This window comes from Calypte anna, chromosome 4B, assembly GCF_003957555.1.
Source record: "Calypte anna isolate BGI_N300 chromosome 4B, bCalAnn1_v1.p, whole genome shotgun sequence".
Taxonomy (NCBI): domain Eukaryota; kingdom Metazoa; phylum Chordata; class Aves; order Apodiformes; family Trochilidae; genus Calypte; species Calypte anna.
In genome coordinates, this window is record NC_044249.1 from 12,725,246 (window position 1) to 12,753,082 (window position 27,837).

The 27,837-nt window shown below is 40.4% G+C and overlaps 1 protein-coding gene across 2 annotated transcripts in view; it reads left to right on the forward strand.

Moving 5' to 3' along the window:
- Positions 1 to 4,724: 4,724 nt before the first annotated feature.
- CAMK2D (calcium/calmodulin dependent protein kinase II delta) overlaps positions 4,725 to 27,837 on the forward strand; it is a 139,365-nt gene continuing 116,252 nt past the window's right edge. Inside the window, exons 1-3 of one of the 2 annotated variants that reach the window (XM_030450930.1) lie at positions 4,725 to 4,845; positions 5,075 to 5,338; positions 6,206 to 6,300. In XM_030450930.1, the coding sequence (XP_030306790.1) occupies positions 5,271 to 5,338; positions 6,206 to 6,300 (163 nt within the window). In that variant the 5' untranslated portion in view covers positions 4,725 to 4,845; positions 5,075 to 5,270. The remainder of the gene's footprint in view (positions 4,846 to 5,074; positions 5,339 to 6,205; positions 6,301 to 27,837) is intronic. The other variant, XM_030450929.1, reaches the window with a different exon arrangement.

A 27,837-nucleotide genomic window follows, 5' to 3' on the forward strand; every position in this document is an offset into this window, starting at 1 on the left:
CTACCAGTTAGTAGAAATGCTGAGCTTTTGGGCTTATCTCTTAGATCTCAGTCTCCTTCACCTCCTTGATGCTCTTTAGATCAAGCCCAAACCATCACCTGGGCCAGCTCAGGGTTGTTTGTCATGCATTATCAGCATGAGCTTCCACAGAAAAAAAATATATATATACTTTCAGTGTGCTATAAAGAAGGCATCAGATCACATTTTAAATCAAGACAGAGCTGTTTTATTGATGAAATTATAGTTTTTCAGATTTACTGCAATAATGTGCCTGTAACGGCTTCAATGTTCTCCAACAGTTACCCCAAGGCAGTAAGTGCTTTGTCACAGGAATATGTGCAACCTTCAGAAGGACCAAGGATTCCTGTTCAAGACCTCTGGTCATAAAACAAGTATTTATTTAAGCCCACGATTACTCAGGTTTTCATTTTCTGTCTAGACCTTGGCTGTAAAGTGCTGTTACATTTGTTCGTGAACTATATAGACTATGAGAAATCTACAAGAACGACCTTCAGAAAGCCCTCTTCCTCCTTCAATACATAAGCAACTTGAAAATCTCTGTTTGCAAGGTCCAAACTAAAATTAAAACCTCACTTTGTCGGTATGAAAACAAAGCCAAACAAAGGAAATATAATTAAGTACAATTAAAATAAGTACAATTTCCTTTGCCACAAAAAATGTTCTTTCAGATGCAAAAGTTGAATAAAGAATTCATTCCACTGAGCTGCAAAATTTTGTTAAACTTCATTAACTTTAGGGGAAGAGATCACTAGATTTCTACAGATTTAACTGTTTACTGTGCTCTTGGAAAAAATTCTGGAAAGAGAAACATGCTCTGGGATGGTTTTTAAGTGTTTTTTTTTTTGTTCATTGTTGAGATCTGACTTTCTGCATCCACTAGATAAACTTCAGATTAATTGTTTCCCTGCCCTAAGGGAAACCTGAGGCTCTATCCAGGTTTTTGGAAGTCAATGGCCTGATTGTTGGCTGCCATCCTGGCTGCTTTCCTCCACTCTGGAAGAATTTGGAGAACGGATGGACTTCAATGTAGCTTCAATGGCAGCTACAAATTATGGATTTGTTTCAGCTCAATAGTGAGCAACATGAAAGAGATGATTGTTGAAACCAGAAAAAACAAAAAAAACCCAAACATGACCAGAAATGTTTCCAAGCTATTTATCACTTCCCAACTCTCTCTCCTTATGGAAAGTCTCCAAGACCTATGATACTAATCTTGTAAACAGTTATTTCTTTCCTTGGCTCCTATAATAAAATTAATCCTTGATACTTCTGTCAGAATTTCTTGGCCCCTTCTTGGACAGTTTTAATTTTTTCCAGACTGGGAAATGAGAGAAAAAACAAAAGGATTTTTTTTTTTTTGAGTTTGGATCATGATGTCATTTAAAAAAAACAAACCAAAAAAAAGCCACAAAAACAATAACAAGAAAAGCAAGTTAATTTATTTGAATAATTTCTTCTGAACATCTTTAAATTAAATAATAAGCTTATGGAACAGTATGAAGAGACTTTGGCCAAATGCTCATTATCAGAAAATACTATGAGGAAAAAATGACATCACACAGGGCAATATGTTTAATTTTTGACTGTCTACGTATATCTAGAAAAGGAACCCTGCAGATCTGCCCCTGAAAATACTCACAATCATCAGACCACTCTGGGGTTTCAGCACTGCTGATTGTTTTATTATGCAGATATATACAAAATTATGCACAGCTGGCATGTTATATTTTTGTTAGAAGGAACTACAAAATACGCTCCCATTTGGATACTTTTCCCTTCACTGATCTGCGAATAGATTAATTCTTGCTTCAGAGTAAATCTGCTGCTCTAAATTGAAACATCCTCCAGCCTTTTCATCCTAATGCTGCTGCACATAACATTTCCCTAGAGAGAGACTCATGGAGTAAATGCTCCCAAGTCTCAAAGACTTCCTTTGCTGCTATCAGTTTGTTGTATCTGTACAAGGTGCGTACCCAGAGGAGAAAGACCCTCAACCATCAGTGTATGCATTCCCATTGCAGGGATGAAGGTATTAGTGTTGGTTTAGGGAAGAGCTGGAAGAGTTTTTTTAACTCTTTCTACAACATCCAAGCTCTGGATCCTGAGTCGAGAAACTCTGGAGCTTTAAAGTAAAATAAACCCTTGTGAATGTATTTGGTCTGTGTGTCTTCTCACAGGTGGTAATAATCATAGCATCACAAAACGGTTTCTATTGGAAAGGACCTTAAAGATCACCTAGTTCCAGCTCCTCTGCTATGGGCAGGGAAACTTCCCTCTAGACCAGGTTGCTCCAAGCCCTATCCAACCTCAACTTGAAGTCTGCCAGAGGTGGGTCATACACAGCTCCCCTGAGCAACCTGAGCCAGTGTTTCACCTCTCTCATAGTTAATAGTTTCTTCCTAATGCCTAACCTAAATCTCCACTCCTCCCAGTTTAAAGCCATACCCCCTTGTCCTATCACTACATGCCTTTGTAACAAGTCCCTCTTCAGCTTTTCTGTAGCCCCTTCAGGTACTGGAAGGTGCTCTAAGGTCTCCCTGGAATCATCTCTTCTCCAGCCTGAACAACCCCAACTCACTCATCCTATTTCCATAGCAGAGGTGCTCCAACCCTCTGACCATCTTTGTGGCCTCCTCTGGACTTGCTCCAACAGCTCCATATTCTTATGTTGGGGACCCCAGAATGGACACAGCACTTCAGGGGGCCTCACCAGAGCAGAGGAGGAGAATCACCTTGACTTGCTGGCCACACTGCTGGCCAGGATTTCCGAGCTACAAGCACACATTGCTGTCTCAAATAAAGATGTAGAAGCTTTAGGCAGCCTACTTAAACTCTAGTTACATTCCTAGTGATGCTCGTGCATTGCCAGCTGACATCTTCAACTCTTTCAATGCTTACAGCACTGTGCAGATGTTAATTTAACTCATTATCTCACTACCATGTAGTTTATCAGAAAGGAAGAAAAGCAAAAGGACATGACTTGCCCAAAGTGAAGCACATCAGCAGCAGTAAAGCCTAGTCCAGGAAGGTGACGTTACCAGGCCACTGGCAGCATGTTTGAAATGCTTTCTAAAGGAAAAAGATGGTGAGTTTTGGTTTTGAAAATTGTTAGAATTCCAACAACAAGCATTTCTTTATCTGTCACTAGTACTTTAACAATTTCAGAGAAGAAAATCCTATGGGACAAATCAACTGTAAACATGCACGTTTTTCACTTATCTCGCAAAATTCCCACACACAAATGCTTTTTTGATTTCAGCATTATTTTGAAAGCAATTACCTTGCAAACACCCCAAAGTCCAGCATCCTGCAGAATCCCCTCTTGAGTTTTATTACAGTTTAGATGGCCTGAGAAGCCCCCATTTTGTGTTCATGTGTGGTCACTATTCTGCTCTGGTGACACTGCACCTGGAGTACTGTGTCCAGCTCTGGAGCCCCCAACACAAGAAGGATATAGACCTGTGAGGGCAGGTCCAAAGGAGGACCACAAAAATGATCAGAGGGATAGAAGACCTCTCCTCACTTCTCCTATGAAGACAGGCTGAGAGAGTTGTGGTTGTTCAGACTGGAGAGAAGTGTCCAGGGAAACTTTATCATGACCTTCCTGATAATATCTCCATCCCTGGAGATATTCAAGGTCAGGACTGATGGGGCCCTAAGCAACCTGATCTAGTTGAAGATGTCCCTTCTCGCTGCTGGGGGTTGGACTAGATGACCTTTAAAGGTTCCTTCCAAACCAACGCGTTCTATGATTTTCTGATGTGGTTGTGTGCTCTGTGAATGGAGAAGTCTGCCTTATTTGGGACATAAATTAGCCCAAGGTGAAAGCACGGAGGCAGCTGTTGACTATTACTTTTTTTCTTGATCATCACCCATGTGTGCGTGCGCTGCTTTGTGCTCTCTGCCCTTTCCATCTCCAAAGCACAACTGTTATTCCCTGGCAGTGCTGAGTTTGGTTAACACCATGCTCCCTCCACAGCACGCGTGTCCTGGCATCTCCTTGATGTGACAGCCAACATCTACATCTTGATTTTCTTCTCACACCTTTCCCCACCACCCATTCCCCCTTGGCTGCTCCACCTCTGACCTGAGATTTCCCTTCCCCCCCCCCCCCCCCCCCCCCCCCCCCCCCCCCCCCCCCCCCCTCAGCCCCGGATGACAGACCCGCCATGGCTGCTTTGAGGGTAATAATGAGTAGCTGTGGTAACAATGAGCCACGTCAGATACCCACAGATAACAGCTCCCTTTAGCGTGGCCCTGACGCCATAGCAAAACAGCGCCTGGCAGTGGCCCGCGCCTCAGGAGATCTCTGAATGTCACGGAGACCTTCCGCGCAGCAACAGCCACGGGGACCCGCAACACAGCGCGCGACCCCGCGCACGCGCGTGTCACACACCCCCTCCCGCACGCGGCCGGGGCAGCTGTGACGCCACGGGACGGGGGGGGCTCTCACCCAGCACCCTCATCATCATCACCACCACCATTGCCATCGCCATCACCATTACCATAACCATTACCATTACCACCAACACCCCTGCAGCGCCCTCTGCCCGCCCCTCGCGCGTCCCGCCATGTGCCACCGCCCGCCCGCCTGTTCCCCCCCCTCCTCTCCGTTTCTATCCCCCTCCCGGGCGGCCCGGCGGTTGGTGACGTCAGGCGCTCGCCGAGGAACGGGTCGCAGGTGCATCCGCTTCCTCCGGACCAGGAGGGCCGGGCGCGAGCGTCCCCCGCTGCCCCCCGCGGAGGGAAGGGCTCCGGTCCAGGGTCCTGCTCTCCGCTGCCGGTGCAGCGCTGGGCCCCAGTCGCCGAGTGAGAGCTCCCACGGTGCGCTGCCCCCGACGAGCGGGCCGGGGTCGCTAGGGGGAGGCATGGCACCGGCAGACGGGCCCGAGGCGCGGCGGCCACAACTGGTCGCCGCGGGGGGGAGCGGGAGGCGAAGGCAGCCCATGGCCGGCGGCACCACGACCCCTCCCCGGTTTTGCTTTCCTTTTCGGCGCCGGCGTGTGAGAGAGAACGAAAGACGTTACTTATATATTTATTTGTTTCTCTGAAGGGCGGGGGAAGACCGGAGACCTGCGCGGAGAGGACGCGCCAGCTGGCGGAGGCAGCCCCGTCACGGAGGAGGCGGCGGCGGGGAGGAGGAGGAGAAGAAGCAGCCGGCTCGGAACCTCGCCTCGCCTCACAGCCTCTTCGCCGTTACTGCCTCACCCGTCCCTGGCCGCCGGAGCTACCGGCGGCCGCCCGTCCTCATGATGGCCTCAACCACTACCTGCACCCGGTTCTCCGATGAGTATCAGCTCTTCGAGGAGCTCGGGAAGTAAGAACAGAGCCCGCCGGGCGCGCCTCGCCGGCGGGGGAGCGGCTCGGGACTGGGGAACCGGCGTGGCCGAGGCGGGGGGGAACGGTGGAGAAGGCACCGCAGACTGTCTTAAAGTCTCGGTGCTGACTTAAGGAGCCCCGGTGGGGGGGTGCCGCGACCGGGGGTCTCCCAAAAGCCCAGGGGGTGCGCCCCTGCTCCAGCCCTGCGGCCGGGGGTTATCTGCTGGGTGGGAAATTGGGCAGCGTGCCTGCCCGTTTCCCCCTCCCGGGTGTGTACGGCCCCGGGGCGGCGAGAGGTTCTGTGCGGGCGGTGGGGAGCTGCCCTCGCACACCCTCTGGTGCAGGAGCTGCCTTATGCTTATTAATTACTCTTAATGATTAAAGCCGTGCAGGACGGGGCCGTGGGTGAGGGGCTGGCGCGCGGCACCCACTAGCGGCGGGGCGGGAGCGGGAGCGGCGCGAGGCCGGGGCCGGAGGGCTCTCAGCCCCGATCGCCATGTTGTGGGCCCGGCGGGGCGGGCGGGGAGGGCGCCGGTGTCACCGGGAAGGGGGGACACACGGATATAGGCGCACAGCCACGCTGTCCCCACGGTGTGTGTCGGCCGTGTGATAAGTCGAAACGTATTCTCCCTCCGCCTCGCCTCCGGCAGTGACAGCCGGGCGTGGGTCCGGTCGTACCCACCGTTTCTGACCGGAGTTTACCGTTAGATGAATAAAATCAGTGCTCACTGGTACTCTCTGAAATCTTTTTTTTTTTTTTTTTTTTTCTTTTTAATTTTGCCTTAATCACACCTCTCCCTGAAACCCTGGTAATGACAGCGAAGTGTTTCCCTCGGGCTTACAGTGTCCTCTTCTTGGTTTGCAGAGGGGCGTTCTCCGTAGTGAGGAGATGCATGAAAATCACCTCAGGACAGGAGTACGCCGCCAAGATTATCAACACCAAAAAGCTTTCGGCTAGGGGTGGGTATATTTTAACCTAGTATTCATGATGCCTCCTCCCCATTTTTTTCGTTCTTGTGGCAAGCGCTAAAAAATAATAAATATTATGAAATTATTTAATCCTTTTTTAGCATTTTTTTTCCATTGTGCTTTTTTTTTTTTCTCTCTGTGTTAAGTGTTTTGTGGATTGACTGCATGGAGGTCTGAGGTTGCTGTGTAAATGAACAAATGCTAAAACAACATACTACAACCTCTTCATTTTTGTTTCTGAATAAGTGATTTTGAATAATTTTAACGTCAAATTGCAAGCATTTTGCAAGCTAATTATTTGGGGGATGGTTGGGAAAAAAACTTGTGTAAATGTGTGACTAAATGTGAGTGTAATGTGGTTATTGCCTGTTGGTTGTTTTGTTTTTTGGTGCAAAGGAATCACTACTGTTAAACAGCATTTTGAAATAATTCATTTAATTTAAACAAAATACTACATATGACATTATGGCATGTTCTGGTAATATAGTGCCGTCTGTTAATACTCTTGTTTTCAGCTGATGAAAGTTGTGTGAAAATTTGCTTTAAACCTTTTGCTGAATTTTAGTCTTCATGCTTTCACTGTGAGACTTTTTTCCTTTATTTGTGAAAAGGTGCTTAAATTAAAAATAATCTTATGTAGAGCTATGGATTTCAAGGGAGAAGTTAAGGAAATTATAATACTTGAGATAAAATATTTTCACAAATTTGCTTAAAACAGATCTTCCTTTTTTCTTTTGTTAGGACAATACTGTAATCTGTTTAATGATGGTGCTTAAATTACATTGCCACATCCTGTGTGATTTTATAGATCTAAGTACTGTTCAACAAGAGAAGCTGTAGCAAGATCAGCACAAGGTTACCTCTGTGCTGTGGGTTTTACGTGTGAGGGGATAAATCTTGACATGCAAGGTTAACTTAATAAACACTTTGTCTTAATCATGATTTGGAATGTATTCTATTTCAAGCTTTAATTTTTGTGCTGCGTTGATTGTTCAGGCAGGACCAAGTTGGTCCTTGATGTAGTCCATTAATGAATGGAAGCAAATGTGGGAGAATTTAGCTCAGAAGATGTAATGAGGCAAAATTCACACAGATATTTCTATTTAGCATATAGTCCCATAAAGGAAATAATTACACTTCAGAGCTGGACCCTTTCTTACCAGAACACATGTGCCATCATGCCATTTCCATGAGTGCAGGGAATGCATTTCTGTCTCCTCTTAGAGAAGCCGGAGATATTTGAGGTTTTTACTTACTTGGTTATTTTTCTGGTAGTTGTTTTGGTTTTTAGGTTTTTGAAATCTGCTGAACAGCTTTTGAAGAGAAAGCTTCCTAGAGCAATCTTCAGAGTCTTTTTAGGCAGTTCTTTAATTGCAGAAAAGTGTGCTTTAATTGCACTTGGGGTGCAAAAACTAAGCATTAAAAAGCTTCAAACTGTGATGCTTTCTCATGGTTGATAATAGGTATACAGCTTATATCTAAGATACTGTTTTTCAGACCTAAATTTAAAGTTTCGTTCTATTAACATCTGAACTGGTGAAGTAGTAATTAACTTCTGTGTTTCATACTTTTTACTTGAAATACCAGTTACAATGTAAAACTGAAGGACTATTCGCCGGGTGAGCTTCAAAGCTTCATCTGTGAGCAGAAGCAGAGTGGGCTCAGAAGTACACATCCCCTGTACAGCGCCTGGTGCTCTGGAAGTCTTCTAAGCAATATGTTGAATTTGGGCCTTCTTGCTTGCAAGATTGAAGAGCAGTTTCAGTGTATAATATGGGGGAGTCAAGACTAAATAAAACTTCCTTAAGTTAGCTTTGAAAAAAAAAATCAGTTAACTAGCTTCAGCCCAGCTGTAACAGTACTTGTCTCCCCAATGCTCCTTCACCTCAGCTGTGAATGTTCTTGGAAATTTATCCAAATCTTTCTTTAGTAGTACTTATAATCTGAAGAAGAGATCTTGTCAGAGACTTTCTACACTGGTGAAAGTGTGTTCTCATCTTTTTCCTTGTATAGTTGCATTAAGATTAATTAGATGTGTGGGCTTTGTTTTTAATTTGGAGGGAAAAAGAAACTATACTTCTGGTTCGAGAAGAAGTAACTCATGTACTTTCAAGTTGATGATCAGTTATTTATATCTGCTATGCTCTTACAAATTGTAAAAATAGAATATAGACACTTTAAAAGATATTATGATTTTTAATGTGGCAATTCCATGTTTTCCCAATGTTAGAAATAATAAATATTTGCAATTCAAGTATCTTTATTTCAGTATAACAAAAATGCTTTCACATAGAAGAATTAGATATATTCTCTTAAAGTATTGTTAAGCTGCATTAAAGTTATGGCATTTACTAAGTCAGCCTAAGTATTAAATTGATAATAGAATATCAACAGCTAGTTTTGTATCAGTGAAGTATGTTCTAGGCAAGCTTGCATGATTTGATTATGCTGATGATTTTTAAAAAGGGGAAAACAAAGGTATGTAACAGACATCTCTGGAATTAAGAGCAACAGTGAACAGGCACACAGAAAACTACGTATAAGTGAACTAGTTCAGGGTTTTGCATCATTTCATCTGATGAAGTTGCTGGGATTTTCTTAAGCAGTTTCTGAAATACGTGGCTCTGGGCTACTCTGTGCTTTGCTTGTGTTGAAAGCTACGTAGATAAAACTAAAACTTCCATGAGGTGACTATTTTTTCTCTGAGTGTTTCAATTACTAAATAATTAAAATTTTGGTTTTCTTTTTTTCTTTATCTGTACATATTTTAGCTTTTGAGAGTTTTCTGGCTTTGATTCTAATTATTTTCATATGAACAGATCCCATTTTCTTAACAGGTTTGGGCCTCGTTTTCTGAGTTTAGAAAAAAATGAAATGAGAGAAGTGTTTGCTTCTCTGATTATACTTGAAAAGATCAGCTACTAATATATTTTCTTTTAGTGCAATTTTTGCTGATAATTCATTTTCTCTGCAGTGACCAAAAGCACTGTGCCTTTGATAGCAATTTGGCATCTCCGAGATGAAAATGATGTTCTGGTCCATTTTCTTTCTAGGGTGCTTTTTTCAGTGTTGCCAACCCACACCTCTCTCCACCCTTCAGTTGCTGCAGCAGAAATAGTAACTGCTTTGTTTATGGGTGCACTTGTTACTGGGAGTAAGAGTTGTCTGGAGGTTATCACTTTTTGTCATTCTTATGAACTTGCAGTGACCCACCATTCCACTAGCTGTAGTGAGTTTTAGAGCTTTAAGCCTCGGAGGCTTCACTCTTAGGAGGAAAAAAATCTTCACTTCCCTCTTAGCAGGAAATTTATCAAACCTTTTGTCATCATCTTCCTGTTCTTCAGAGAAGACAGTTTTTCCTATGAGCTTGTGACCACAGGTGCAAGGCATAACCAGAGGTGATGAGAGCAATTGCACTTCTCTGTGACAAGCTCTTATGGGTGAGGAGGAGGCTAAAAACCCCACCCTTCTGGAACATAATTTCAGTGGCAGCATCAAATACTCTTACTGTGGGAAGAGTATTTATCTAAAGCTGTCCAAGTACAGCACCTTACGGTTTCCTTATGGTCACCTTTATGATTTCAAATACAGTAGGGAGATGAATAAAATGTGAAGCATATAGGGTGGTCTTTTCCAGTCTGTTTTTTCATGACACAGAGAGAAACATTTTTTGTTGTGTCACTAGAACAGCATTTCCTGTAGTCAGGTAGCTTGTGTCAGCGCCAGATGTTTTACAGGAAGCCAAGCTCTAATAAGGATTTCTGCAACTCCGTAGGAGGAGAAAATAACCCTTCCTAATCCTACCTATAAAGATGTTCATCTCAGAGGCACACGCTTACCTGTGCAAGTGTATTATAGCACATGTATTTTTAATACTGATTTCTGTTCTTACATATGCATTAAATTAGTCCCACACAGAGAATACTGTCCTTAAGGGCATTTGTCGATGTGAGACAAGAATTAAGCTTGGTATTTTAGCTGTTTTCTTCAGTATCTTGCTCTAGTCTGTTTCTCAGGTTAATTACCTGTCAAGAAGCAGTACAGTTGCCTTCTTCCATATGTTAAGAATGTTTTTTTAAAGTGTTTTCCCTAGTATGTAAGAAGGCTTGTCTGCTGGTTGGTGGTTGTCCTTTTTCAATGTTTGTGCTCTTTCTGTCCTTTGGCTTAGTCATGGTGTTCTTTTCAGTTTGACATAGCTGTTGGGATTTAACGTAGATGTTTGCATATTTATCTGTGGTTTCAGTTGTAATTTGCCATAATTTACCAGGCTACTACTTCTGTCAGTGTTAAAACTGAGTCCATTCATTCAGTCTATTCATGGAGTAGTAGAGGGCACTTGTAAGAGTCTTAAAAAAATCAAGACAGAACACTCCAAAAAACCAATTTGGTTTTGTGTTTTGTTCTGAAGGTTTGGAGCTTTCATTATGTTTTGTGTTCGGTGAAAATCTGAAGAGCTTTCAACTACCAGTGAGAATGAGGACTTAGAAATTCATTGTGTTGAATGTTTGTTGGTAGTAATTTATTCTGACAGTTTAGATGAGATTTGAAATTATTTTTTTTCCTTGTAGTTCATAGTTAAATTATCCATAACAAATATTACATTATTCAGTCACTTCAGTTTTTCTTTGCAAAGGATTTGTTTTCCCTCTCCATTGTGACTGTGGTTGCTCTTCTGAAGGGATATTATCTGTATAGCTCTTACACTGATGTACCTTAAATAAATTACATCAGACTTTGGAGATGTTATCCTGCAAGTTGAAGTTTGTGGAAGTGTAGGCACTGATAGCAGTGGACACATGATCCAAAGCCAGTATGTGAAGTAACTTGGGGATAGGCATGGAGAATTAAAAAGGTCATCATATGAGTTTGACCAAGTGCAGTGTGGAGGGAGAGGGAAGTACATGAGAGATTTATCTGTCCAAATTGCAAGATGATTAACCTTGCCTAAAATCATAAATCGGTTGAATGCATCTGTCCCTCTTGGGAGCTGCCCATTTTTTCTCACTCGGTTTCACCACTGCTTTGGCCTTCACCCTTGCCTGCTTTCAGATCATGTCCACTGAATTGTTACCAATGCAGGGTATCTTGGGGATTTCTTTGGCTGCCAGTTCCTGCAATTTTCTGTCATAAGCTGCTAATTCTGGCACCAATGTGTGCTTCTGTTTTGTGAGTTCACTCATGGCACATTAAAAACTGTGCATTTGAACAGCTTCACTTCCTGAACTGCCTCTGTTGGGAGAGAAAGGAGAACTAAACATAGGGGAAAACCTGAACTGACTGCCTTTACTCACCTTCCTCATCTTTCCTCCTGGCCAGAGAGAGGTTGTTTTACTTCTTATGGAAATGTGTACTACTTATGTCCAAGTCCTGCTACCAAATGAAAGCTTTCAGCCAAATATGAAAATAAGGAAACAAGCAGTGATAAACACTTAACCCCTGTTGTAGATTGGTTCTATTATTTTGTACATGATACTGTTCACAGAAAATGTTTATGTTTTGTAATCTAAAACCACAGGTCAGGTACAGTATGCAAGAGACTTGCATCTGCTCTCATTGAGTGCAAGGTAGAAATATACTTGTTTCTGAAAGAAACGAGATGGAAAGTTCTTGATTTGAGAGATTGAAATTAAAGTTAGGTAAATATTTTGCTTTACAACTGTAAAAACTGCCAAGATAGTGCTTTTTGTGTGTCTGTCTTTCATTTGAGCTCCAGAGAAATATATGCCAGGGTATTTCATGTGTCATGGTCCGGCTTCCTCTTTCGTATACATTTATTGCACATTTGTCAAGTGCCTTGTAAGGGTATTGTGGGGATTTTTAAAAGATTATGTAGAAAACATAGCTTCCTGTCTTCATTAAACAGGAGAAAAGGAGAAAAAAATATGAACTTGAAGATGGTAGTTCCTTTTGTTTAATTCCTTATTGAAAATAATTATGCCTTGAATTTAGAGAAACATCTGCTGTGCTTTGGAGAGATGCAGAAACCTAATCTGTGTATTCCTTGTATGTGTTCAGCTCTGTATATATCTTGGTATGCATGTTGGTGTAAACTTCTGTTTAATCCTAGTGTTAGGAGAAATGTCTTGTATGGTATCAGAAAGTGAAGAATTATTGTAACATGGTTTTAATATTTTCTTCCTGGGTAGACAGCTGATGTCTAATGTTATTTTCTAGGTTGTGGTCAACTTGTTCTGAAATGCATTGTATTTCAGTTGTTTGAATTAGAAAAATTGTTTTAAAGCTTTGCAGCCCTGTTATTTCCTGTTTCATGTGATTGGAAGCTGCTGGATGTATTCTTCTGAAGTTTCTTAAGAATCTTACTCTTGAATCGGTTGGGTTTTTAAATGCCACTGGATAGAAGCACTAGCTATAGCCAAGCTTAATATACTAAAAAACTGGGGAGCAAGAATTTAGGCAGATTTACAAATCTGTCTTCTCCCTCATTAAGTTTATATGCTAATCCAGGGCCTCGTTAGTGGAAACTGAGAGGCATAAATTGTTCTCCAGCATATATTTATTTTTTGTAGTTAAGTTTTTAAGCATAGAGAATGATTGTTAATATTCTGAGTGAGCTCTTGCAGAGAAGTCTCTATTAGTTTGAGTTGCTTGTGTTTGTTAAAAAGAGTCTTTGCCTAGTAGATGATTTGAGGGAGCCATTACAGGAATTCCTGACCTTTTGTAAATAGCAAGTACTGAATGGAAAACTTGGAAAGTAAAATATGCAGGTGTAATAAAAAAAAAAAACCAAAAACCAACAAACCAGCAACAACAACTTCAGACCTCTCAAAATTAACAGATGTTATTTAATAATGGAAATGTGATACCGTGGAGATTTACTGGTCAAGACAAAACATTTCATCTGATGAGGGAAGGAATTTTTAAAATGTATTCTTAATGCTAATCAATAACTTACACACTACTGCAATAAGTTAACATCCTGGAGATACTTTCCAAGAGAGCTGTCCAACATCCATAAAACCAGTTAGTTCATGTTTTGGCAGCCACTGTCAAAAAAATTCACTACTGGTCCTGAGGTTTCTTTTGCTTAGTTGTAGCCAGATCAGTCAACTGGATTGGCAGTTGGACAAGCTCTCCTCCCATCCTGATCCTGCCATGTAGGGTGGTGATTTGTGCATAAGTTTTCACTCTGCTGGCACACAGTTGTTAGTGCTGTGGAACGGATGGCTGTGGTTATGATCTACTGGATGTAGAATTGACCCAATCCTGTCTTTAGTCAGAGGTTATTTACGTACAGAGGTAAAAACTTGAGAATGTGCTCTATAAAAAAAGAAGATAGTATGAACCAGATGTTTGCTGGATTGAGCGACCATGTGCATGAATATTGACAGATGTAAGGTGGATTGAAGAATATATCAAACCCTGGTATTAAAGTTGGTTGACAGTTGCACTGTGAGGAACAGGACACCTTACCCAGCAAGAAAGAATAAGAAACTTCAGTGTAAATGGTAAGGGTAATTCACCTCTGCTGTAAAGTTTCATTACCTCCTCATGTGAGAGGAGGAGAAACAAACTTAGTGTTGAGGCTCGTATTTGCGGCAAGCAAGCTATTGAATATGTTTTCAGAACTTTGTTCCTGATTTAATTGTAGTCAGGAACTGCTTACTTACAAATTTTCCACAATGTGAATGCAAGTGTTGCAGCATCAGTCACGTTGCATATTCATGTTGCTGCATGAACAGATGGGGTTCCTACATAATATCCATATTTGACAATCTGATGGGATTTGCAAAGCCTAAGCTTTCATTTAAATTTTAACCTCTTGGAGAGATAGGTTTGTGATTTAATCAGTCAGGGGAGGTCTTGATTCTGTTTGTATTGCAGAGCAGATTTCAAGCTAGTGCTTAGGTATGCTTTTGGTTTGGGAGACTTCTTGTAGGAATGGTTTTAATAAACTGTTGCTCATTAGATTAAATAGTCACCAAATTCAGAGATTTCTTTTGAAACCTTATTATTTTCTTGTTTTTATTCATACCCTTCCATAGGTGAAGATGTGTTTTATATTCAGGTAATACATCCTCCAACATGGACAGAGTTCTCTTGCTGTGGTGCTGTCTTACAGGGAGGATTACAGACCATGGGGCAGATGACCTTGGGTTTCCCTTGGGGCATCTCCAAGTGCTGCTGAACTTTGGTTATAAAACTCACTTGAAAACTTGTTTTCCAACTTTCTTTTTTTATAGAAAAGGTGTCACAAATATTAAGTGTGTCTGATTTTAGTGCAGCAAGCAAACTTAAAATAACACATTTTTAAAATTATTTGTGAAGCATTATAGTTATGAAAATGTAAAGCTCAGATTGGTGCTTTTTATACTGCATACTGCTTTTAAAATTAAAAGAATGAAACTTGAGTGTAAGCTTGCTTAGAACTTGCTTTCTCTACAGGGCATAGGCCCAGTGCTGAAATTTTGGTTAGCATTGCATCAATGCATGCACATGGGACTAAATACCCTGCTCATCATGGCACAAAAAAACCCCCAAAGAAAAACGTTTGCAGGGCTTATTATTACAACCACTCCAAAAAGGGGAGGGGAAGGTTTTCGATCAGATTTCTGCATCTTTCCATTGTGTTTTTGCTGATACTCATCATTTACACTTAGTAAATTTTAGCATGTTAAAACCATTTTTAGTTTTTCACTCTTTGAATCAAAGCCTTGTAGTAGTCATTTAATACTGGAGAAAATGTCTGATTTACAAGATAATCTATGCTGGTACTTGAAGATAGTTCCCAAACCCAGTGACATTTTGTTTATACCTACAGCACTTTTTGATCCTTCATAGCTGTTGAATTTTGGGGGGAGAAGTAAGGAAAAAAAGGCCACTGGTATGGCACTCTGTGTTTGTGCACACGCACACATTGGATGTGGAAAAAGGTCCAGCAGAACTGGCAGAGCTTGTGTGTACCCAGCCAGATTGTTTGCTGTAGGAAAATATTCCATAGTAAAAGACCTATTAACTAATTTTACTTATAGTGAGGGCAAGAATTGGTGCCTTTACATATTTATTTGTGTTTAATGTGATTCATCTAAATTAAATAATAAATTGCTTTCAGTGCCATATTAACCAAAACATGTTAATTAATGAGATTTATTTTCCCAGAGTAGAAGTTGCTTATGTGTGGTCCAAACCTGCTCCTAGGTAATGTGTGCTAATGTCACAGATGTTTTGGGGACCAAATTGATGACACAGCTAGCCTTTCATACCAGTGGTGGTAAACTCCATGTCTTAGAAGGTGTCTTTAGAAAACATATAGTAAGGAGACAAGGATTCACCGCTCAGGTGTTTCAGGTCTACAATAGGTGGAAATTTTTAAAGTCTCAAATTCATGAGGTGTAATATTCTGTTCATACTTTTTGAATTAGTGTTATTTTGGTGGTAGGATGTTCTTGTAGCCATATAAATTCCATCAAGTAATTGCATCTCAATACAATTCAGTCACTGAAGTAAAAATATGTGAGAAAGCACTTCCTTTGTCCTTTAAGTATAATCAGTTTTCACCTGCTTTAAGGAGGGTTGATTCCCCTCTGAACCCAGCTATCTTCTTGCTTACATAGTTTTGACTTACACAGGATAAGACAATGTTTGAACATCTGTCACTTAGAGTTGCTGGCTTTAGGTGAACAATGAGGAGTAAATTAAGTGTAGCCAGAGTGAAGTTCAATCCTTTATCAGAGCAAGCAATCTCATTGAGTAATCAGGGAGAGGAGTGGCTTTGTTCTTTGCTGAAGAGACATTTAAGTGATGCACTGATTTACTTTGAAAATTTTTCATGTTTACCCCCAATTTTTTTCACTGACAGCCCTGTTTGTCCTTCAGGGAATCGGGGAATTCTTCATCTTTTATCAGTGTATTTATCATAGACAATTTTGTTTCCATTTTTTAACAGCCATTTTCCTTTTGTTTCTTACTCTATGGTAGACTTGCTTTATTATGGCCACTCTTCCTTATGTATGCTCTAATTATGGGTCTATCTACCTATAGCTGTATGGATGCTTGTAAAAGAGGATTGGGATTGACAAAAAAAAAAAAAATCAGGTGAAAATAAAATCATTCTCATAAGTAGTTTTACTAATCATCTGGGAGGACTGTCTATGGTAAATTTCAGTGTTGATTCGCATACGTATTTGACAGATGTGTCTGGGTGGGTGTTTGTGGTCATTCTTCTGATTTAGGGATTCCCTTGTCATTCATCTCTTCTCTGAATCTGAGAAGTCTCCACCTAACAGCGTAATGTTAATTGAGCTACAGAATAAGAGTTTGTGACCTGTGGCACAAAATTTAATAGCAAGAGTCTCATTTATTTTCTTTCAGTCTTCAGATTCATCCAGTTCCTACTGTGTGCTAATATAATTCTTCTTGCAGTTGTCATGCTTGTTCATCTTTGTAATAAATGTACTAAAGACTAAGACTGATTCTGAGACTGATAAAGTAGGAACTTTTTTAGTAATTTCATTTTATTCACTACAGTTCCTATAACCTCTTTCACCAGTTTCCTACCAATTTTAAAGCTAGTTTGGTAATGTCCATTGTTCCTTCACTGTTTCTACATCTTAAGCACTGGATCCTTTCAGTAGGCATTGATTCCTGCCTGGAAAATTCCCCAGAGCAGTGTTTTAGAGCACTTACTGTATGCAGCCAGTTACTGATATGTAAGTAGATGCTTTTTCTTTCTATGTTTTTATTTCTTTTTATTTTTGTTTTGATACAACTTGTTAATTCCTACCATTTATACTTGAGACCTAAGTCAAAACACAATTCTTTGCATCATGGGCGTGTCATTTGGTTTCTGACATCATAGCTCTCTGTCGCCTGCCATTACTCTCACCCTCTGTGCAGGGAAGCTGCTGTGAAAATAGCTTCATGAAATGAAGCTAAATTAGGAATAGTTTCTGTTGTTGAGTGTTGACTTTAGTTTCTGCAACTACACATGCTCATCTGTTCAATGAAATGGCTACTGAGGGTGAAGACTAAAGCAAATCTATTTACAGCAGCTTAGTTCATTGTTTAAAGGGAAGTTGTATTATTTCACACACTAAATAAACTAAAGCGTTTTCAGAATGGTGTTAACTGTTGTTTACTAGCTCAGTCAATAAAATATAGTGTGGAAAAATGCCTAACTAGTTCAAGATGGATTTTGAGGATATCTCTGAGTGCATTGCATGGCCTTTTGGTTGGTTGGTTGTTTTTTTTCGAGAGATCTATACAGAGACAATAATGCTCTCTTGTATGACATTTTACATAGCACTACAGAAAGGGGAAAAAATAAAGGAAAATACAAAAGCTTATTTCCAGTATTGAAATATAAACAAAAAGAATGAAACAATTCTACAGTAATTCAGAATTAGCATTGGCTCCTTGAGTAAATAATATAATTCTGTAATCATACCAAGTTAATAATAATATTATCATATTTCAGGTATATAGGTATTTTTAGGTATATAGGAATTTTAGGTATATAGGAAGAGTCTACAGGTCAATGAGTGGCTAAGAGACTGGTGCCAAAGACAGGGTTTTGGTTTTTTTGATCATGGGATGCTATATGAGACACCTGGCCTGGTGGTGACAGGTGGGATGCACCTGTCCCAGAGGGGGAAGAGGCTTTTGGGGCAGGACTTAGCAGGGCTCATTGAGAGAGCTTTAAACTAGATGTGAAGGGGGAAGGGGAGAAAACTGGGTCTGTTAGGGACAAACACAAGAAGAACAAACCAGGGCCCAAAGGCAGTTGGTCTAGGAAGGATTTAGTCCCACCAGTGTGCTCTGTTTGTTTCCTGAAATGTCTGTATGCTAATGCACGCAGCATGGGGAATAAGCAAGAAGAGTTAGAGGTCAGTGTACGGGCTAAGGGTTATGATCTGGTAGCGATAACAGAGACATGGTGGAATAGGTCACATGACTGGAATGTGGCCATGGATGGTTATGTACTTTTTCGGAAAGATAGGGCGGGGAAGCGAGGTGGTGGAGTTGCTCTTTATGTGAGAGAGCAACTAGAATGTGTTGAGTTTTGTGCAGGGGCTGATGAGGGGCAAGTTGAAAGTCTGTGGGTAAGAATTAAGGGGCAGGCTGGTGTGGGTGACACAGTTGTGGGGGTCTACTACAGACCTCCTGATCAAGGCGAAGAGGTTGATGAGGCCTTCTACAGGCAGCTGAAAGCAGCCTCACAACTTCAGTCCCTAGTCCTCATGGGGGATTTTAACTACCCTGATATCTGCTGGTTGACTCACACAGCCAGCCTTTCACAGTCTAGGAGGTTCCTCCAGTGCATTGATGATAACTTCTTAATGCAGATGGTGGACAAGCCGACTAGAAGAGGAGCGCTGCTGGATCTTATACTAACCAACAAGGAAGGCCTTGTCGAAGAAGTGGTGGTCAATGGCAGCCTTGGCTGCAGTGATCATGAGATGGTAGAGTTCAGGATCCTGTGTGGAAGGAACAGAATACCCAGTAGGACCAAAACCCTGGACTTCCACAGGGCAAACTTTGGCCTCCTCAATCAACTGTTAAGAGAAATCCCATGGGACAGGGTGTTAGAAGATAAAGGGGCTCAAGATAGCTGGTCAATATTCAAGGACCACTATTTGCAAGCACAGGATCAGAGCATCCCTATGGTTAGGAAATCTAGTAAGGGAGCTAGGAGACCAGCATGGTTAAAAAAGGAACTGCTGGGAAAACTTAAGTGGAAAAGGAAAATCTACAGATCATGGAAGGGGGGGCTGGTCACTTGGGAGGAATACAGGACTGTCATCAGAGGATGTAGGGAGGCAATTAGGAAAGCTAAGGCCTCCTTGGAACTTAACCTTGCAAGTCAGGTTAAGGATAATAGAAAGGGCTTTTTCAAATACATAGCTAGTAAAACTAACGTTAGAGGCAGTGTTGGCCCACTAAGGGATGAGATGGGAGCCCTGGTGACAGAGGATATAAAGAAGGCAGAGGTGCTGAACGCCTTCTTTGCCTCTGTATTTACTCCTGCAGGGTTTCCGCATGAGCCCCAGATTCATTTAGCCCCAGAAGTAGTCAAGATAGATAAGGAATTTGACGTAGTAGATAAGGATTGGGTTAGGGATCAGCTGAGTAATCTGGACATCCATAAGTCGATGGGTCCAGATGGAATGCATCCAAGGGTGCTGAGGGAGCTGGCGGAGGTCATTGCTAGGCCACTCTCCATCATCTTCAGTAAGTCATGGGTAACAGGAGAGGTGCCTGAGGACTGGAGAATAGCAAATGTCACTCCAGTCTACAAGAAGGGCAAGAAGGAGGACCCGGGTAACTATAGACCGGTCAGCCTCACCTCCATCCCTGGAAAGGTGATGGAACAACTTGTTCCATGATGGAAGAGCGGTAGATGTGGTTTATCTTGATTTCAGTAAAGCATTTGACACCGTCTCTCACAGCATCCTTGTAGATAAGTTGATCAAGTATGGGTTTGGTGATCAGGTAGTGAGGTGGATCAGGAACTGGTTGAAAGGAAGGAGTCAGAGAGTTGTAGTCAATGGGGCAGAATCTGGTTGGAGGTGTGTGACTAGTGGAGTCCCTCAGGGGTCGGTGCTGGGACCGGTGTTGTTCAATATCTTCATCAACGACTTGGATGAGGGTATAGAGTGTACCCTCAGCAAGTTTGCTGATGACACTAAGCTGGGAGGAGTGGCTGACACACCGGAAGGCTGTGCTGCCATTCAGAGAGACTTAGGCTGGAGAGTTGGGCAGAGAGAAACATGATGAAGTTCAACAAGGGGAAGTGTAGAGTTTTGCATTTGGGGAAGAACAACACAATGTCCCAGTATAGGTTGGGGGCTGACCTGCTGGAGAGCAGTGTAGGTGAAAGAGACCTGGGGGTCCTGGTAGACAAGAGGATGACCATGAGCCAGCAATGTGCCCTTGTGGCCAAGAAGGCCAATGGCATCCTGGGGTGCATTAGAAAGTGTGTGGTTAGTAGATCAAGAGAGGTTCTCCTCCCCCTCTATTCTGCATTGGTGAGGCCGCACCTGGAGTATTGTGTCCAGTTCTGGGCCCCTCAGTTCAAGAAGGACAGGGAAGTGCTTGAAAGAGTCCAGCGCAGAGCTACTAAGATGATTAAGGGAGTGGAACATCTCCCTTATGAGGAAAGGCTGAGGGAGCTGGGTCTCTTTAGTTTGGAGAAAAGGAGACTGAGGGGTGACCTCATCAATGTTTTCAAATATGTAAGGGGTGAGTGTCAGGGAGATGGAGTTAGGCTTTTCTCAGTGATGACCAGTGATAGGACAAGGGGTAATGGGTATAAATTGGAGCACAGGAGGTTCAAGTTGAATATTCAAAAAAATTTTTTTACTGTAAGGGTGACAGAGCCCTGGAACAGGCTGCCCAGGGAGGTTGTGGAGTCTCCTTCACTGGAGACATTCAAAACCCATCTGGACATGTTCCTGCACGATGTACTCTAGGTGGCCCTGCTCTGGCAGGGGGGGTTGGACTAGATGATCTTTCGAGGTCCCTTCTAACCCCTAGGATTCTATGATTCTATGATTCAGGAGTAAAAATCAATTGAATGTGGTGCTTTATATATGTATATATTTATATATATAAAGCGCCTATCACAATAATGATAAATGTTCTTTGGAACCACTCTGACAGCAGAAATAAGTACAGAAATCAGCCTGTTAGTACCTCATCACCTCTGTTTCCAACCAATTTAAAGAAAAAACAAAAAGCCACAAGAATATGCTGCCAGCTGCCTGGCTGGTGTTTAATACTGCTACTCCATCGGGGCTGGAGGGAGACCCATTGTGAATGGCAATAGTTTGCACTGTGACCTCTCCAGCTGTGCTGCAGGCCAGTGCAGGTGTCTCAGAAGCTGATGCTAATGCTACAATCACATTCCTCTCAGAAATCTTAGGAACACATCAAAGTTTACATATCAGAAGTTAACCAACCTGAACTTGCATTTCATAGAGCAGTTACTCAGTAGTCTCAGATGTGGAAAAAAAGAATAAAAATCTAATTGTATTATATAAATGCATTTTCAGTGACAGAATGACATACACAACACTTACGTGAATTACTCTCAGTGACTTCAAAATGTGAGCTAAAAGAACCCCAACAATTCTCTTATTAAGCAGAGATTGTCAACTTCTTTGGGAATTTTACTACTAAATTTGCCCAGAAGGTTTTTTTGATCTCATAATATGAGCTATATAAAATTATCCATGAGATTTTTTGGTATTTGCAGATTAGATCTGCCTCTGGTTTTGAAAGAGGCATTCTTGTTTTGTCTTTGAAAGATTTTAACCTCCCCATCTTCTTAATATGCTGATAATTTCTTGCCAAGAAAAGAGTGTATGAGGGGATCATCAAAGCAATGGTCCATATAGCTTGGTCTGAGAACCACAGTAGGTGTTTAAGCTAATGTGCTTTAGTTTGCATCTGTGACACACTTAACTGCATACAATCAGGAAATGCCACTTCTGGGCAATAATTTTTTTCAGCTGCTGTAACCTGATGGCATTTAGTCTAGTACCTGCATCCTTAGCAATTGCTGCTGAGATATTAGAAGGATATGGATTGTTTCAGTCTTTGCTTCTCATATATCCTTCTCATGCATACTACTCCACCAGTTTTGTTAGGTTATTAAATAGCTTCTGGTTTGAGAGCCATTATTATTAAGTCTAATGCTTGAGACAGTTCATAAAAATAGGCCTCGAGTTTATGTAGTGTAGGTTTGGTAGGTTTATTTTGTTTTGGTGAGTTCTATGTTTGGGATTTTTTTGATGGAAATTGTTACATTCCATTTCAGAGATGGTGCCCTTATTAGCTCATTACAAGGTAATCTGATTATTTTGAACCCTGTCTTTTTCATATTGTTGCTTTTGCTTGAAATGTGCTTGTCCTTTTCTGTGTTACACAAGCAGTTAATGGAACAAAAGTTCTTATAATTCTAGCACATTGTACTTTAAAATGTAGGCTTATTTGAATTGAATGTGCTTAGGTTTTGGATATATTTCAATTCTGGCATACATTTATGTTCAAAATAATTTCATGTACAGCATTTAAGCACCATAATTGTGCAGTTGATATCACTGCAAACTGTATACTTGCTTGTATCAGAACTCTTTTAGTAACTACAAATATGTTTCTGAGCTTAGGTTTGCTTTGGTTTTATTTTGCACTCTTTCTTGAATTCCAGTGTGCTGCAATACAGCAAACATCTCAGTAGCCTGTGAAAGTTGCTTTTCTTTCAGGGTAACACTTAGCCATTCCTACCAGATATCCATGCTTCTTTAATTTTAGTTCAGCTTTCTCAATTTCAGTTTGAAAATATCTATAATAGTGTAAAAATATGTGGGTAACTAGCCAGGATCGTTTGGTGTACCAGAAGCTGTAATGTTTGTGTTGTAGGTGTGGACTACTTGCCAAATAGAGGACAGGTTCCTGAGAAAATGAAGCATTGGCATAAATAATAGTCATCAAGGGAGAAAACTTCATGGTTATTTCAAAGGATTAAATACCTGTAGAGGGGGGAGCTGTTTGTCTTATCTGGAAAGTGTGATGTTGATTTAACTTGTCTTTGGTTGGTAGCTCTGTCTTTTCAAGAAGTAAAAATATTATCCTGGCATCCCAGTATCCTGTCATTCTTGTAAAAGGGTTAAAAAAATGTACAAAGAGATCATTGTCTGCTGCAAATAAAGTATTCAGTAAACTTTTAAAGGTTTATGTTGAATGATCTCACATCAAAATACAAAGCAAAATGTGACTTTGCAATATAGTTATCTTTTAACTATATGCATACAGCAATACCTTTTCCTTATTCATGTCAGAAGATTATTCATGTTTTCATGAGACTCAATGTAACAGCTGAGTAAAATGGTCTGCCACTACTTCAGACTGATTCTCATTAACTGAGTTGATAGTCCATGGTGGATTGTTGAGTGACAAGCATTGCAAATGCATTTGAAGTTTTCCTTAATGACCAAAGCTTTCTTGCCGAATATTAAAATGAAGGGCTGCTCAGGAGTGAGCAGTGTTGTCAAACCTGTCATCAAGTTCTATGAGTTGGTTTGAGTACTTGAAATGTTTTTCCTTTAATTGACTTGGAAACTTGCAAAGATTGAGTATAAAAGGGGAAAAGCAATTTTTAAAGAAGGTGGAAAATTTTAGCTTCATATTTACTGTGTGTTACGATCCGAGTTATTATTTTATATTTTGATTGTGAGGAAAATTCAGCCACTACTCATAGATGATGCATGAATTTACAAAAATAATAAGCTTTATGATTTAAACAAGTTACAAGGATTTATTTTAGGATTTATACTACTACTACTACAGCTACTTTGGAGAGAAGAGTCGTTAAGAAGAGAAAAAGAAACGAGGGAGTAATTAAGATGTTATCACCGTCCGCCGGCCCTGGCCTCTGGCTGGAGTGACTCCTGCTGATCTGGTGTTCTCCGCTTTTCCTTGCCTCCGCTGTTGCTGTCCCGTAGCTGAAGCCGAAGTGCCGAGAGAAGGGAGGGTCTCGAGAAAAAAATGCCACCTCTCCTTTTCTCCTGGGGTTTTTTATACAGCAAAAAAGAGGGGTCTCTTTATTGCATAAGTCCCTGATACACACAGACTTCCCGGAGATGAGTCATCCTTATCTTTTAGTCTTTTGGGTGTCCTGCTACTTTCATTCTTTGTCTCCACCATGCACCAGGAGGCGACCTGATAAGCATTCTTATCTTTTAGGTGTCTGTCAGGCATATGGTGAGGTAAAGATATGTTAATTGACAGCGTGTTGCAAAAGAGCAGGAAGAAGAAAAAAAATGGATTCAAGAGACATATTTTGTATTTTTAAAGTGTTTACATCACTGTGCAAAGGCATAAATAATTAGCTATGGGTTTTTTTCCTGCTTATAGCATTTGGTTGAAACATAAACCTTCATCAGCTTGAGGTTGTTTGTTTTGGGTTTTTTTAATGGGACTAAGTAATGGGGTTTTGTAATAGGACTAAGTAACTTACTGAAATTTTTACAGTACTTTGAGAGTGTCTGGATGTTTTAAAAAGTCTTCTATTAAATTATTTGGTGTGAGTCTTATTACCTGAATGTCGCTGGTTTTCTTGTCAACAACAGGTAAAAGAAACCCAGACCCCTAATATAGAAGTCAGAAATGTAAGCTTTTAGTACTATGACAAATTGCAAACAGCAATCATTGTAGCATTTCGGTGACAGCAGGTTGAAAACTTAAAAAAATTTTAAAACTTTATTTTTTTTTAAATCTTAGGTTTTCCTTTACTGAAGAGGTAGTAGTTTAAAAGCTAAAGTGTTCAACAGCTTAATTAGAACTTCTTTTAATGTTCTAATAATCATCTGTGGGAAAAACCTGTGAAGCTTTGAGAGCACAGAAAGGTAGAGAAAAATCCATGACAAACTTTCTTTGTCTGATCTTTGTGTTAAAAGCCTCAGCCCAATCCCCTATATCTGTCAGAGCCAAAGGGTGGTTGTTTCCTGCAATGACAGCTCTTTGCTGTATTCATCACCAGTGTCATGACCAAGATTTCATACTGCATGTCTGTTGTACTCTTGTGGAAGGCTGTGTTTGATGTAACCATGATGATTTATAATTCCTCTGAATCAGGTTTTTCTAAATAGTTGTCTCAGCAGAATTAACTTCAAAGATTAACTTGTGGAACTGTTGGATTTTATGCAATTGCACAGTTCCAAGGAGATGGTATTAAAATGGCAGATGGCTCTCGTGGATCCTCTGCTAAAGAAATAACAGTAAAAGACCAAGTATTTCCTTTAACTTTTGATTTTTGATGTTTCTTTTAGGAAACAGCGTATTATTTTTCACTCTTGTGTACGTCTCCAGTCATTCCCCTTGACCATCAGGAACTAAACTGGGAACCAGGGAATTGCCCTTGGGATTTCTTTGAAAATATATAGAGAGGTATAGAGGGCTGATTTCAGATTTGTCTTTTGTCTTTCAAAAAATGAGCAAACAATTGAAATGTCCTCAGTAATTTTTTTGCATCAAATCAAGCATAGAGTTCTGAAGGTGATTCCTTCAGCTGAATTCAGGGAGAATTTAAATTGGTCAGAACGTGTGGGTGAAATCTGCACTGTGATGTTGACAGGTGACAGCCCATAAAATTGCCACTGCTCTATCAAATGAGGCATACAACTTTACCAATTACTTGTACATTTTTCAGATTTTGACTGATGTTCGCAGCAAGTGGCCACTTCAAGTAGTCTGTCAGTGTTGTATCCCTGTTAACAATGAAGCCAACAGACAAATTGCAGAGTATGTCACAAACATTTTACATATGTACAGTATTTGTCCCACTCATCAACATCAAGACTAGTAAAGATAACTTTTGAGTGTTCTGCTCAGTCAAGCATAGTCACTGATTCTAGTAAATGGACTCTGGAAAGTGTTTCCAGATAGTCTGCTCAAAAGTCCCTTTTCATACTCCTGCAGTATAAACACTGCTATGTAGTGTTTTCTTGCTGATGCTTCTCCAACAAATACAAGTATTTCTATAGTGGAATATCAGAACAGTTTTACAACAGTTTTACAAATTATCTTGTCAGATAATAATTTCATTAATACTTAACCTAATTGATAGATTTAAAATAGACCTGAAACTGTGTCATGTGCTTCTATGATTCAGTAGTTGCAATGAAAGATCTTTTCTTTCTTTAGATCTTATTTACTCTTAGATGCAAATACTTATTTATTTAGAAGTCTGTTGTCCTTTCCTGGGAAGAAAGCTTTTGCTAATGTAAGCCTTTTTTTTTTCTCAGGGATAACCTTTCAGTAAACCTCAGATGTCTGGTTTTCTAGTGTAAGTCATAGTGCTCTATTAGATGGAGGAAACTAGTATTTTGGATTGTTTTTGTTTTTTTTTTTAACTCTTGTTGAAGTCATGCTGATAAATTTAAAATGAGGCACCTGATTTTTTTTATGCAGTAATAAAACTCAAAAGTAATTTACCAAGTGACTCTTTTCCACCAGTATCTGGTCTCTATTCATCTGCTTGTTGATAGATCACAGAATTGCTAAATACTTTCTGCTTCTTGAACTGCAGTAGGTTTTAGATTTTTGAAGTTTTTGCAACCAGGCTATTTGATTAATGATTTGCATAGAGTTTCCCAATGAGGTATTTTAATTTTGAAGTGAAGAACCAGAGCTAACATCTTCCCACCTTTATAATAGTAGTAAAATAGAAAACTTGTGTAATCAGTAGCAGCTTGGAAAGAAGGCTCACTTCAAGAAAAAGATATGTATTTTCTTTGGTGATAGTGTTTTTAGTATTAGTGATATTTATTATTACATAATAATAAAAATGAAATTGTAAGGAGATAAAACTCTGTTCTTTAGGAAGCTTTAAGTCCTGGTTCAGCTTAATAATTATGTCTTAAGCCTGTCATTAATTCATGGGACTAGACATGCTTTAAATCTGCTTGTGTTTACATACTCAGCTAAGTTATAATTCAAATCCATTTCAAACCCAAAATAGTGACCATCTTGGATTGTTCAGTGATTGCGTAGTTCTAATAAAAACAAATGTGTGTTAGTAGCATGTGTAATTAGAGTATGTGATACATTTAACAAATAATGCCAGCTGGTTGTTTCAGTAATTTGAAATGTGACGCTTTATGTATTCATGGATGTGGAACAATTTTCAGGACAATTTAGACTTCATGGATATTTATGTTTACTATAAAAATGAAGAGACAAAGCAGACAATGATAGAACTGAGCATCTCTATTATTTTTTTTATAATAGTACTGAAAATCTTACTAGAATGTGGCCCTTGGTTAAAAAGCCACATGGCAGGTTTGCTGTGGAGTGGACAGAAGAGAAATGAGATTTCTGTCCTTGAATTTTAACATAGGTAACTTGTGCTTTCCAAGTGCTGTTGTGTGAACTATCACTGCAAGCATTAAACTGATTACTGGCTTGATTAAATAATTTTCCTGTTAAACTCTTCTGTCTCTTTCTTGCCTCTCATTTTGAGACATAGAGAGGGGACAATTCTTTGCAGGCAGCATTGCAAGTAGACTGAGATATTTCGGCAGTTGTGTAGCAGAATAACAAGCAAGACATGAATGTTTGGCACTTTGCTTGTACTCTGCTTGCCTGTTGCAGCTTCTACAGGCACCTTGTACTCGTGTTAAGGGTCTTCTACAGTGATATCACATGTAGCAGCATTCTCTTGCTACTCAAATGGAACAGGCATGATAGTCTCTATAAGCTTTACATAAAAACACCGTTCTATAAAATCCATCAAAAATTTGAAGGGGCTGAGGTTTATAGTACAGAATGTCTTGCTTTGGATTAGGCTCTCATAGTTTTAATGACATGCAGAAGGGAAATGGAGGCTTCTGCTTTACTTTTAAGATGCTTCCAAACCAAGGATTAAAAAGTCTTTATCTCAAGAAATGAACAATTTCAGGTGTCCATGTAGTACTGAATTAACTTGTGTTACTTCTTGGTTTTTATTTTTGTAGACCTTAATAAAACATTGTTTAAGTGGAATAATTTTCATACCATTAGTTGACTAAA